General features: G+C 37.3%; 1 protein-coding gene across 2 annotated transcripts; it reads left to right on the top strand.

The window, feature by feature from the left end:
- Positions 1-3,849: 3,849 nt before the first annotated feature.
- LOC117293975 (coiled-coil domain-containing protein 134-like) lies at positions 3,850-11,643 on the top strand. Of its 2 annotated transcripts, XM_033776488.1 has the most exons (7): positions 3,850-4,117; positions 6,341-6,462; positions 7,481-7,565; positions 7,720-7,898; positions 9,133-9,198; positions 9,840-9,965; positions 10,851-11,643. In XM_033776488.1, exons 1-6 carry the CDS (start codon positions 3,991-3,993, stop codon positions 9,924-9,926), a joined length of 666 nt encoding a protein of 221 aa, XP_033632379.1. In that variant the 5' UTR covers positions 3,850-3,990; the 3' UTR covers positions 9,927-9,965; positions 10,851-11,643. The 2 variants fall into 2 exon arrangements, with proteins under 2 accessions (XP_033632379.1, XP_033632378.1); XM_033776487.1 differs by having other exon boundaries at positions 9,840-11,643.
- Positions 11,644-13,164: the final 1,521 nt, after the last annotated feature.

Raw genomic sequence — 13,164 nt, 5'->3', positions numbered from 1 at the left:
TGCCAGGTGGTTTCATCATATTTACTGTTACTGAAAAGGGACTGATTGTTTTCAAAGACAAGTTGGACGCAGCCGTAGAGGAACTGACTAAGAAGGGTTTGTGGGAAGTTCTTGAAACGCGCTGGATAGTGTATACGTAAAGGGCGAGGACTGCAAAAAAGCCATGGTGCCAATCAAGGTCAAATAGGTAGAGGGCGGTGTTCGAACGGTTATAAAGACGGCGACACCGGGATTATTAACGATCACAGAGCGATAAAAAAAAAACGCTTCTTGTGAGTAATTTGGGGGAAACGGAGTGATATCTTTTTACACAACCGTGTACCTCGAAGTAAACTAAAAATGCAGCCAAAGCTGCTCAAACTCTTACGATAACAACTGTTTATTGCCATTAATTTTCAGATTCATATTTTAAACATCTACAGACACTTTAAGATGCATGTTTGTAATAATTCATCGGGAATATGTCTATGTTGGAATAATTCCCCCATGGACACTATTGGTAATTACTCGGAATAATTGATAGCATACAAACTTACTTGGTACCAAGCAATGGAGATCTGTTGATAGTATAACACATTGTGAAAAACGCCGCTCTGAAGTAACGTAGCTTTTAAGAAAGAAGTTATTTCTCACTAAAATAATAATTATTTGAATTGAATCTGAGAACTGGGCTGAGGTCTCGGAGTCAAGCATCAAAACACACTACTCGTTTCTTCTTCCATTATTCTCTCACAATTTTTCACGAGGTTTATTATTATTTTTATGCATAATTATGTTTAGAATAAGTGAGAAGACTTGTCTTGGACAAAAAAGGTAATTAATTTTGTTCTAAGTTCACCAGTTTCTAACTTTGTGCCCCAAACAATATTTTATGAAGAAAAATAGCATGATTTTAACACTTTATAGACAACTTTAAGAAAAAATGCTATGTATAAAAAAAAAAGTGAATTGTGAAAAAGTGTAGTTAAACCTGTTGTAGCTGTTTTCTTGCATTTTTGTTTTCTTCTTTATGAGAGCTTTAAAAGTATTTTTGGGGTTTGGTGATAATACATTCTGGTTGTATTTTGTAAAAAGAAAATAATAAACCACAGATTCAACTGTTATAAGATACATAGTGCAATTGACAATGATTTTCTCACAATGAGTTCAACCTGGACAGGAGACCTTGCCCACAACCATACGACGTTTGCAATACCTTCTAACTAACAACGTGAACGACTCGCCCATCCCCCTTATTTATGTATTTCTTTTATTTACCCAGGGTTAACCGGGTTAGTAAAAAATAATTGGTTTCTATTTGGGCCCTGCAAACAAACTAACATTATTAAGCGGGCCCGGACCCATCCCGTAAAGATTTCATAGCTTGAAAATGTTAAGAATTCCAACATCTGAGAGGGGGGGGGGGGCACATCACCCCTCAGACTCCCTAGATAGACCAGAGAGCGTCTACAGGTTTGACGCCCATAGGGCGGTTGAATGCCAATAAATGTCTTAAGCCAGATTCGCTGCCAGGTTTTCGCGCCGCAAGTCAAGTTTGCAGATAGACCTTTTTGTTATGTGCCCCGGGCACTGAGGCACCTTGGGATTTTATGTTTCTGTTAAAGGGAAGGTACACGTTTGGAAATTACTCAAAACAAATATTAACGTAAAAACTGACTTGGTAACGAGCATTGGAGAGCTGTTGATAGTATAAACATTGTGGGAAACGACTCCCTCTGAAGTAATGTATTTTTTGACAAAGAAGTAATTTCGCACTAAAATAATAAAATACTTCTAGCTAGAAGTCTTTTATTCCTATCTGAAAGCACACCAATTCGTCCAACAAGGATGTTTTTTATCTCATCATTATCTCGCAATTTCGATGACCAATTGAGCCCAAATTTTCACAGGCTTGTTATTTTATGCATAAAGTGAGAAGACTGGTCTTTGACAATTACCAAACGTGTACATTCGCTTTAAAACAAAGTCAGTACAGTGAACTGCCATGCTTACCCCAGTAGATGGCAATAAATAGTAGATATAAACGTTTATTCAATGTGCAACAATGGGGTATAACGCAGAGTAATATGGATCAAATTTATGTTTAATATAAAATTTATAATAAACTATTAAAAGGTGAAACTTTAGACAAAAGGCAATATATAGGTCCGGGGAGAAGCACAGCTTTTGTTCCACAGACCAAAAAACAGACATACATTAAAAATACAGGACAAAACTAACAGGACAAAACTGACAGGTGTAAGACAGAACATAAAGCCGTTACAATTTCTACACACAAAAATAAACATCAGAATCTTAATATTCACTAAGAAAACGAGTTTTAAGTTTTTTGGTTAAAGTTGAGAGAGTACGCAGTGATTTAAAAGAGTCATCTAGACTATTCCAAAATAAAGTGCCACGCTGGACAACACCATTTATTGACAACGAGGTTCGTACGATAGTTAAAAAACAGGTTTTTCCTAGCAGCGCTACGGGTATAATAGGATCGGATGTTTGAGATTTGTTAGTGTAAAACTGGACTTGAAACAAGCAGGTAAAAGATTATTCATATATCTATACATAAACGTTTCTAAGTTAAGATGATAAAGTTCAACGAATTTTAACAGTTATAAATTACAAAAGAGAGGCCCAGAGTGCTCACAATAGTCCGCTTTGGAAATAACCCGAACTGCACGTTTCTGGAGAGTGAGAAGTTTATTACATTTAGGAGTTTTACTTCCCCATGCCAAAATTGCGTAATAAAGATAAGGTAAAATAAAAGAGTTGTACAAGGTCAGTAATAATATGCTACAAGGAAGGAATTTGTTTAGCCGATTCATTATTCCTATTATTTCTAGATATTTTAACTGCTGTAGTGCCAATATGCTCCTTCCAAGTCAAATTTTCATCGGTATGAATTTCCAGAAATTTAGTACCCTTAACCTGCTCAAGATTGGCATTATTCAGAATTAAAGGAACAGACTGAGTGCACTTGGACTGGCTAGCACAACTTGATTTGAGAACGTTTATACATAATTTATTTGCTAAAAGCTAAGAAGTGATTACCCTGAACTCAATGTTGGTTGTGCACAGCTAAGTCTACATTTTTATCACAACAAACATGGGTCATCCGCAAATTCCTAACGTATTGCAGATCTTAATAATGAACAAGATAAATAATAAGGGACCCAGAACGAAGCCTTGAGGTACACCGCAAGTAAAAGGCCGTTCAGAAGATTTTACAGAATTATACAAAACATATTGTGATCTATCACATTAGTAACTTTTAAACAAGTCAAGCGCTATTAATGTCCGCATCAAGATATCATGGTTAATTGTATCAAATGCTTTAGATAAATCCAGAATAATGCCAACTGAAAAATCAGATCATTGTACAAGTTATTAACAGCCAAAGATGTAGCTAGATCAGTCGAGCGGTTACGTCTAAAGCCAAACTGGGATTAACAAAATCAATCGGGTATAATTAACGTTTCAAATAATTTCGAAAACGTTGATAAAACAGAAATGGGTCTATAATTTCCAACATCATGCTTGCAGCCTTTTTTATTTATGGGTATAACCTGAGCCTTTTTATGGTTGAAGAGGCCCAATAAAATTGTAAATATGAACGCTCTGTATCTGACAATCATAAGCCGAACAAAGGAAGTAGTTAAACCACTGGGAACAGTTGCATGTTTTTTGACAGCGCCCTCTTTTGAACCAACCTCAATGTTTTGCAATCTGCTTGAATAACAGCGCGCCCTCTTGCATCCACTATCGATCACTGACGTCTTGGGCCAAGACTAGTTAGCGACACGAAACAGAGACTGTGCCTGAACAGCTGTTTGGTCACATGATTTACTCACTGAAACAATCATAAACAAACACGTGCTGCAGTAGAGGGGTCGGAGAGTGGATGTCGTCGTGTGCTTGGCCAGCCTGCAGATATTATTTGATGGTTTCGTGTTTTTTGCACAAGTTTACGAAGCGACGGTGGTTTATTTGTTAAGAATGGAGCTTACGTGGATCTCTCTTCAGTTGCTGATTATATCATCGCATGTTTGGGGGCAAGAAAATGATGATGGTGCTAATGTTAAGAAGGAAAGCAGTGGAGAAAGTGACATAGAGCTCAAACGGTGTATCCTTTTTATCAATGTTTAGATTTGTGATCTGTGCAATGCAGGATTAACAATAATAACCCAAACTCAACAGTTACTTTGCATACAAAAAATTGCCCCAAAATGGAATTTAAAAGTACCATAACAATGGGCCTAATCCATCTTCTTTGATTATTTGATTACCCCATTCATTCAGCCTTTTTTTCAGGACCATAAAATGATAAACGAATGTCAATAACATTCCTCTTTCTTAAAACTATGCTGAGTTTGTTCCACCATGAAGCGGGAGGTCAGAGTTATGACTCATCATAATTAATAGGAGACGAGAAGGACAAAGTAGCAGGTGGACATGTACATATGTAGAGCATATGATGAGTGTCCTTCAAAGTAGGTGCATTGTTGAAGCATTCGACCTCGACCTTTCGGACAGTCTGTGTCTAAAATATAAGGCCATTGCAAGGTCAAGGATCAAGGTTTTCAAGTTTTAGGTTACAAATACTTCTAGATCTAATGTCACTTAAATTACAAAAACAATGAATGAGGTATAGTTTTTTTCATAGTCACACCTTGCCCTCTGTTAGTATTACAATAGCAATGAAGTTCCAGGCCTGTGATTAAGGTGAACTCAAACCATGTTGCCCGATAGTTTGATGATGATTCCATTCACCTTACAGCTACAGGGTTCACGATATCACACCATGGGTAGACGGACATCATACGATGGTTAGAACTGGGTCACATATACTAGATGACAATGAACAATTAATTGCCTGAATATTTTCAGATATTTGATCAAGCCCTTCCTTGACAATGGGCCAAATTATTTGTGTGCACAGTATTGTGTACTTTATGATAACGTATCAAAATTGATCATAATAGGAGTCATGTTGGATTTAAGTGATTTAATACATTGATATAAGACCGTGGTAGTGCCAACAATCTGTTTTTTTTTTTGGGGGGGGGGTTACTTCACTGAACCACCTTAAAGCCATAGGACCCTTTCGGTAAACAGTATTGTCCAAGGCCCACACTTTATGTATCACAACTTCTATATCAAATAACAAACCTGTTAAAATTTAGGCTCAATCGGCCATCGGAGTCGGGAGAAAATAACGGGAAAACCCACCCTTGTATCCGCGCGTTTCGCCGTGGTCAGGACATGGTGTTTAAAATAAATCCGTAATTCTCGCTGACGAGAATTGATATTGTTTTACTGTTTTCTCAAAAAGTAAAGCATTTCATGGAATAATATTTCAAGAGAAGTCTCGCTCGCACCACTACCTTCTGTAAACCCTGTAAGTTATTTGTAAATCTGTGAACTTAAAAAAAAAATTCTGGACTGAAAGGGTCCAATGGCTTTAAAGGATTTGGGTACTTTTTAAAAATTTCCATAGATTTACATTAAACTTACAGGGTTTGAAGATAATGATAGTGGAGTGGGTCACTTGGGGGCTGCCCCCAGCTGCATGACGTCACTATGAAAGATAATGATAGTGGAAAGCTTCCCTTCAAATATTACTTACTGAGGTGCTGTAGTTTTTGAGAAATGAGTTAAACAATGTCATGAAAATTTGTTTGTAAATGCTTAAAATAATTTTCGTCTCATGAGACCAAAATTGTTTTCATGACACTGTTTTACTTATTTCCCAAAAAACTACAGCACCTCAGCACGTAGTATTTTCAGGGAAGCTTTTTACTATCATTATCTTCAAACTGTGTAAGTTTAGTGTAAATCTGTGGACATTGTGTTTTTTGTTCGTCAAAAAGTACATACACCCTTTTTAAGTTAGCTTCTCAAGACGGTCTTTAAAGACACTGGACACTATTGACTATTGGTAATTGTCAAAGACATAGTATTCTCACTTGGTGTATATCCCAACATTATACAATGTACATGTACATGAAATTAGAAATCTGTGAAAATTTGGACTTGTTTGGTCGTCGAAGTTGCAAGAAACTTGTTCGCACAAATTTGTTCGCTTTCAGATACTAAGAACTGAGTAAAGACAACTTGGCTGCTTCAGTGTTTGTGGTTCGGAAAGACAACTACAAACATACACAAGTCGTACAGCAGTGTGATCTATGACCTTAACATTAAGGGTCAGTGTAACTAATAAACTATGGAGTGCCTTGCTAACAACTACACTAAATATTTTAATTTCATTTTCATTTGAATTGACAAAATTTTAAAAGAGTGTATAACTCTGATTATATAATTTGGACAATGCCTTAACTTCTATTAGTTCAGAAGCTTTTCCACCAAAAGAGACTTCAGCAGCAGGAAGCGACGCAGAGCATTTTGGCCAGCTATGACTACCAACAGCAGTTTAAATTGATTGATATGCTGTTTGATAAAATGCAACAGGTACGTGTTCCACTCTATAGACAGAACAAGTTTTAACCATTTGGAAATCTTGGGTTCCGATTGATATTGCTTTCACATAATTGGCTTCTTCAGCTGATCTGCTTCTTTTTAATTTCTCAGTATTGCAAAGTCACGCACTCTCCTTTTTGAGGGCATTGACATGTTTTCAGGAAAGAAATTGGTGTGTTTCAACGAAGCATTTGGTTTGAGTTTGCAAGACTGATACATAGCTTTTTATCCACAACCAGTGGTTTTATTTCATTTACTAATAAGCACAAAATAATTTTGCTAACCAAAATGAGGTTCCAAGCTTAAATAATATGTAGCATCTTTGGCTGGTTTCCTTCTACTTTTTTAATAAGCAGAAAATGCTTAAGAAATATTTCAGAGCTCTATAAAATGTCCCCTGGAAGAACCCTTTTCCATTTTGAATCTAGGTGGACTGGCTCTCCACCTCACTCCATCTTCCAAATGAGGTAAAACAAAATGCACAAATTCATGTTTCAATACAATCATCAAATTATGCTGGGCAATCCCAAACCCTCACCCTTGGTCATATTTTCCAATGAGTTTACGACCCAACATCTGAACTTGTTCAATTGCATTATTGGGTGTAGTATGGCATTGTGCTTGTGTGTATCGATGTGATGCATTCACCACATGACATAATTGTAGGCTTGCATATCATTCTATCTATCATTCAAAACCACAGTGGATGATATTGAATGGTCAGACAGTAGAAGGGTTGACTTTGTGTAATGCATTCACAACATGATACAATAATTGCAGACTGATGCAGTTTCTCTATCATTCAAAACCACAGTGGATGATATTGAATGGTCAGACAGTAGGAGGGTTGACTTTGTGTAACGCATTCACAACATGATACAATAATTGCAGACTGACAAAGTTTCTCTATCATTGAAGACCACAGTGGATGATATTGAATGGTCAGACAGTAGGCGGCTAATGAAATAAATAATTTTGATTTTGATTTTGTTCTCTTTTTGTATGCTAGATTTTATCTGAGTCCCGAAACAAGCTGTCAGAGTCCGGTTTCAGCCCAGGAATGTCCTTCCCAACAGATGAGACATCCAAAGAAGGTGAGAATTAAGATCCTACAAAATCTCAAACAGCGCCTTGACAAATCTTTAGTAACAAAACTCTTGTCCAATATGATAATCTAAAAAAAGAAACATCTTATTTAGCTGGAACTTTCCCCTGTTAAGTAAACTTTCAACTTTGTTTTACCATCAGGTCTGTCACTACTTCTTGAAAACCTTGCCTTCTTTGGAGACATAACTCTACGACTTCCCGACATCACACACAGTCTGTACAGCAAGAAGAAACAGCTACGAGAAGTCCTCCGCTGGGCTGTGACTTATACTGAGGAGACGGGATTCTTTGACGACATCCACAAGAAACTCATGAATTTAGTAAGTTCTGGTTCTGGTGAAATACTGCATTATCTCCATATATTGGGATGTACATGTTCAGGTGACTGAGCAGCAATGATTTACATGAAGTCGACCCCCTGATGATGTTATATCCATAGTTTGAAGTTTACTCTAAGAAATACTAATAGTTGGTGCGTCGCGAATATCTTGTGGTAGTGTGTTCACTTTAGCAAATGATCTCTTGGGAGGTAGGAGAATTTGTAACACTCTTTATTTGCAGGAGGCTTGATGAAGGCAGTTGCAGCCTGGGCCCAATTTCATAGAGCTACTAAGCACAAAAATGAGCTTAGCATGAAGTTTCTGCCTCGATAAAACAGGATTACCAACAGAAAATTCCACGTGATTTTCAGTATGAGCAAACTACAGCTGAATATCAGTAACAAGCAATATGCAACAAAAAGAAATTTGGTTGGTAATCCTGTTTTTATCAAGGAAGAAATTTCGCGCTAAGCAAATTTTTGTGCTTAGCAGCTCTATGAAATTAGGCCCTGTTGTCTTCCAAGCTTATCCCTGAATACTTTGGTCTGGTATGAATCAGTGTCTACGGTAACGAGCTTGTGAACAGCGGGAGCTATCCTTATCTCAGTTAAAAATACAAGCCTGAGATCGGTGATTTACTTGTCTCAATGCTTATCTTAAAGGCAGTGGACACTATTAGTAATTGTCTTAGACCAGTCTTCTCACTTGGTGTATCTCAACATATGCATAAAATAACAAACCTGTGAAAATTTGAGGTCAATCGGTCATCGAACTTGCGAGATAATAATGAAAGAAAAAACACCCTTTTCACACGAAGTTGTGTGCGTTTAGATGGTTGATTTCGAGACCTCAAGTTCTAAATCTGAGGTTTCGAAATCAAATTCGTGGAAAATTACTTCTTTCTCGAAAACTATGGCACTTCAGATGGAGCCGTTTCTCACAATGTTTTATACCATCAACCTCTCCCCATTACTCGTCACCAAGAAAGGTTTTATGCTAATGATTATTTTGAGTAATTACCAATAGTGTCCACTGCCTTTAAAACAAAAAGAAGGAAATCTCTTGTTGAAACCAGTACCAACGCAATAATGTTTAACTTTTCTTTACACTGATGTAGGCTTGATAGACATTTTATGTAGACTTTGACACCATGGTTTGGAAATGACCGCAGAACATCCATGCTCTAATATTAAGTTTTACTTCATGCATCACATTATTTTTATACATCTTGCAGATGTCTCAGGAATTAAGGCTGATCAAGAGAGATTCTGATTATATAAATCCATTCAAGAAAGAAGAGGTAAGATATTTAACGAAGGTCCAGGGTTTGCTTTATTTTACTTTCCGAGCCTCAGGTACGGTAGCTGTGGCAATGTGCATCAGATCACATTGGTTGGGCGGCTCTACGTCCACCATGATGGATACAGAGAATGATGATAAGGGGTTTGCAGAGGGAAATAACTCGTGGTCATAAATTGTATTAAGGATTTCCAAGGCGGTATAAGCTGGTCTGTCTAGCAGCAGCAGCAGCAGGGTATACTAGCTGCAGTTTTTTGATGATACAGTAGCTTTATAAGTATTCGAGGTGATAAAGTTGGCTGTAGTAGTGTCTTCCTTTGATCCCAGTGGACCCTGGTTCACATCCAGCTTCCAAACAGAGCTTCACATGTGGATTGAATGGTTCACTCTCTATCCGAGTACAAATTTTCCTCAGTTGGGGTTTCCCTCCCACATCTATAACAGACATGTCCTTTCTTCTTCTCTCTGCCGAAATATCTTAGAGATACACTTAAGACATTTCTCTCTTCCCAAAATCTCATAAAACACATCTTTTCAGATTGGCCTATGAACACATATGAGAATTCTTTGATTGACCTAGACCGACGCCTGAATTTTTAATAACGTAGGAAGTTTGTTGTTTTGTTTTATCTTTTTATGTAGGTTCCACCTGAACTACCAACACCAAAGAAAAAGAAAGAAAAGAAACCAAGGAAGAAGGGCCCAAGAATATCTCGAACTGAACTCTAATTAGGAACAAACTGAAGCCACAAGCCTTCAGAAAAAAAGGTGCATTTAGGTGGTTCTTTTTTTTTTTTAGTTTCAGCTAAAAGACCTACTGAAATCTGCTGCAAAACCCAAGGTCACATAATTTAAATTTTGTAAACTCTTTTAACATTAATGATGGCTCTGTACCTTCTTTTGTCTGTAGTGAGGGCGCTGTTTATAAGTTTATAACAGCTGTATATTGAGAGAGTTGTAGCATTTGGACCAAAAAAGGCGTACAGCAACTATGTGACCGGAGAAATCCTGATAATTCATGTCGCAACTCTCTTTACACACAGCTCGAGTTTATAACCTCACATGGGTTCACCACACTAGATAAGCATACCATAGAAATATAGGTATTTAAAAATATACCCAACAACTTGTTTAAAACTCTTCAAGCTACTTGAAAACGAATCAAACTTGTTTTCATACAGCTAAAGTTTGCTTTTCTTTTCAAAATTTAGTAGGTTCGCTGTAGAATGGCTCACCCAGAATGAAAACACTCTTAAAAAGCAAACTGTCGAAACTCCATTATGAAAAAAACAACCTGACTTTTTTTTAAGCCCAAATTGTTCCAGATTGAAAGTCAACAATGCCAGGACACAATATTGTAACATCCTAGACCTTCAAATATTATTTTAATAACCCAAAAAATTGTGGGATTACAACTTTGCATTTAGTTCATGAGCGTGACACTTTTCTCTCTATTTAGTGTGATGCACACATACTTAAGGTGTCTAGAATGTACCTCAAGGATGTAATGTCCTTTTTTTATACATTAAAACAAAAAATGGTGCATATTTTACAAAACCTTATGTGGTTTTTAGAAAAGCAAATAGGAAATAGTGTGTATAGACACAGATCACTGAAATCTGAACTGTTGCGATTGCTCAACATTTTTTGCAGTGTGGTTTTTACTTTTGTGAAGGAACAAACAACGGAGCTTTCTTCATTACAGTACAAAGAAGACGAAGAAGACTACATCCAGCTCATGGGTAGCTGGTCTGGTAACGGAACCAATCGCTAACTTTCAGCTGTGTGACACATAAAATAATTAGCTGTTTAACTCATTATTCACTTTTGAAAAATTGGACCGAAATTGTTTAATAGTTAAACAAACAAAAAAACGAGGATTAAAAAGAGCATCTATTCCTCAACAAATTAAACAAAATATATTAAATTTGTACGAAGAATATTTTACTTTGGAAAACAATTTGTAAAACTGTTTCACTGAGGTACGTGATATCTTTCCTGCACGAGTACAAAATATGCCTGTGATATTTTTTCACAGGACTCGGGGGAAAGTACCGAGTATACAGTGCTTACATACATCGGTGTATGGTTAAAAACCAAAATTAATATTAAAACTTTCGTTAATCCACATTTGCAGCTGCCACTTGAGATTGACAGGATAGAAATAGGACACATGTATAGTCTTTTTTATTGTGATCTGAAAGCGCCATTTTCGTGTTATCAATCCTACAGACCAAACCTGCATGAGCCATAATATACATGTTATCACAAGAAGGCATTATCACTCAAGCAAGGGAATAAAAGGGTAGCAATGAGTTCTTTAACGGACGTTTAAAGCCGGCAGGGTCGGCAACGACTCTGCGGATGTTATAGAACGAGTCACTACTCTTTTATTCCCATTCATAAATGCCCTTTTTTTTTAACTTACAAAAACACAAATATAGACACTTTAACAATTCCAGGTTTGAAATATTTTTTCAAAAAACTTTGTGAAGAATCTGTTCGATGCGCGTGGGTTGTGCGACTCGCGCGCACTTAGATTACGCGCTGTTACTAAAGTTACTATAGCTATGAATTGCGTTCCGCATGATAATCTTGTGCGCCCGACACGCTGAAGCCAGCTGGTTATAAACACTGGTCATTATCAAAGGTTTATACCCCCACGTGATGCACTCTCCGCCAATAGGAATAGCGAAACTGTCTGAGGTATTTATGAATATTGGTTTTAGGGGATGAACAAAAGCAACACAAATCAGCAACATACGTGGTTGGTAAGAAATACTTTTTTATTACAGAGTTTCAAAAAACATCAACAAGCTGGGCAGTTTAGGTTCAGAAACACAACAAAAAAACAGGCTCTGAAAGAGATAGTTACTTCAAACTGGACTCTTTAATGTCCACAATAAGACTGTGCCTGGATGAATGGCTTTGCTAGTGGCTATGGCTTCAATGCCAATAACAATAAGTACTATTCTTCAACATTACTGTTGAAGCCAACAGTCCTAGCTAAAGCCGGAGTGGCTTGACTTAATCACGGGATTACATTTTAAAGTAAAAGTAGAAAGCAATGTTGAATCCTGTCACTTAAAGATTTTTTTTTACTTGCCAAGAGACTTTTACAAGATATCATTGTAAAGATGAGTAACTGATAATAAACATTTTATACAAACTGAAATCTGTGTTGGATGTTTTAGTGGTTCTTGTGATTGACTTAACCGAGTAGTGCATAATTAATGTTGTACAGGCTGTATATAGGTTACTCCTTAGGGAGCTGATAGGGTGCAAGGAATGAAGTAAGGTCCGGTGTGGCGGTTTCAGTTTTCCGGGTGACGTAGCCGGACATTTCACCACGTTGTTGGAACGGTTTAAGCTTTCCGGCGTGTTCAGTTTTCCGGGTTACCTGTCAGATACCGCCGCGAGTACCCTGGCGAGTAGTGTAGTTCTCTCAGCAGTGACCCCCAAATTGTTTATTATTACGATTATTTTCTGTGTAGTCACGAAATCTCTTGCCCCATCTTTACATGTACAACATTAGGCAGGTCACACTCTGCTTGCATAAAAAACAACTCATACGATCCATGCGTTTGCCGCTAGTTGTACTCGACTCGTGGACGCCGCCATGACAGCTACCGGAGGGTAATGGACGACTCAATACGGCACTAAAAATGGACTACTTTCGCTTGCTGTGTGCAGGCATCGCATGACGTAATGCTACCGGGAAAACTGAACACAGCGGAAAGTTGAAACCGCCACACCGGTGACCAAAGGTAATAATGTTGGAAGCGTTTTTAGACGCCCTTGGTTGTGAAAAGCACTGTATAAAAACTGGCTTATTATTATTACTAGTTATAGTGTTTATATTGAAAGAAGAGGTCACCTTTACCTTGTACTTGTAACAGAATTTTAAAACTCGTCATCAGGGCACACTTACATAAATCTGTTAAGCAGAAAATTTTACTGAGCAAAT

Source organism: Asterias rubens, chromosome 8 (assembly GCF_902459465.1).
Source record: "Asterias rubens chromosome 8, eAstRub1.3, whole genome shotgun sequence".
Taxonomy (NCBI): domain Eukaryota; kingdom Metazoa; phylum Echinodermata; class Asteroidea; order Forcipulatida; family Asteriidae; genus Asterias; species Asterias rubens.
This window is presented reverse-complemented; position numbering and strand designations above follow the sequence as displayed.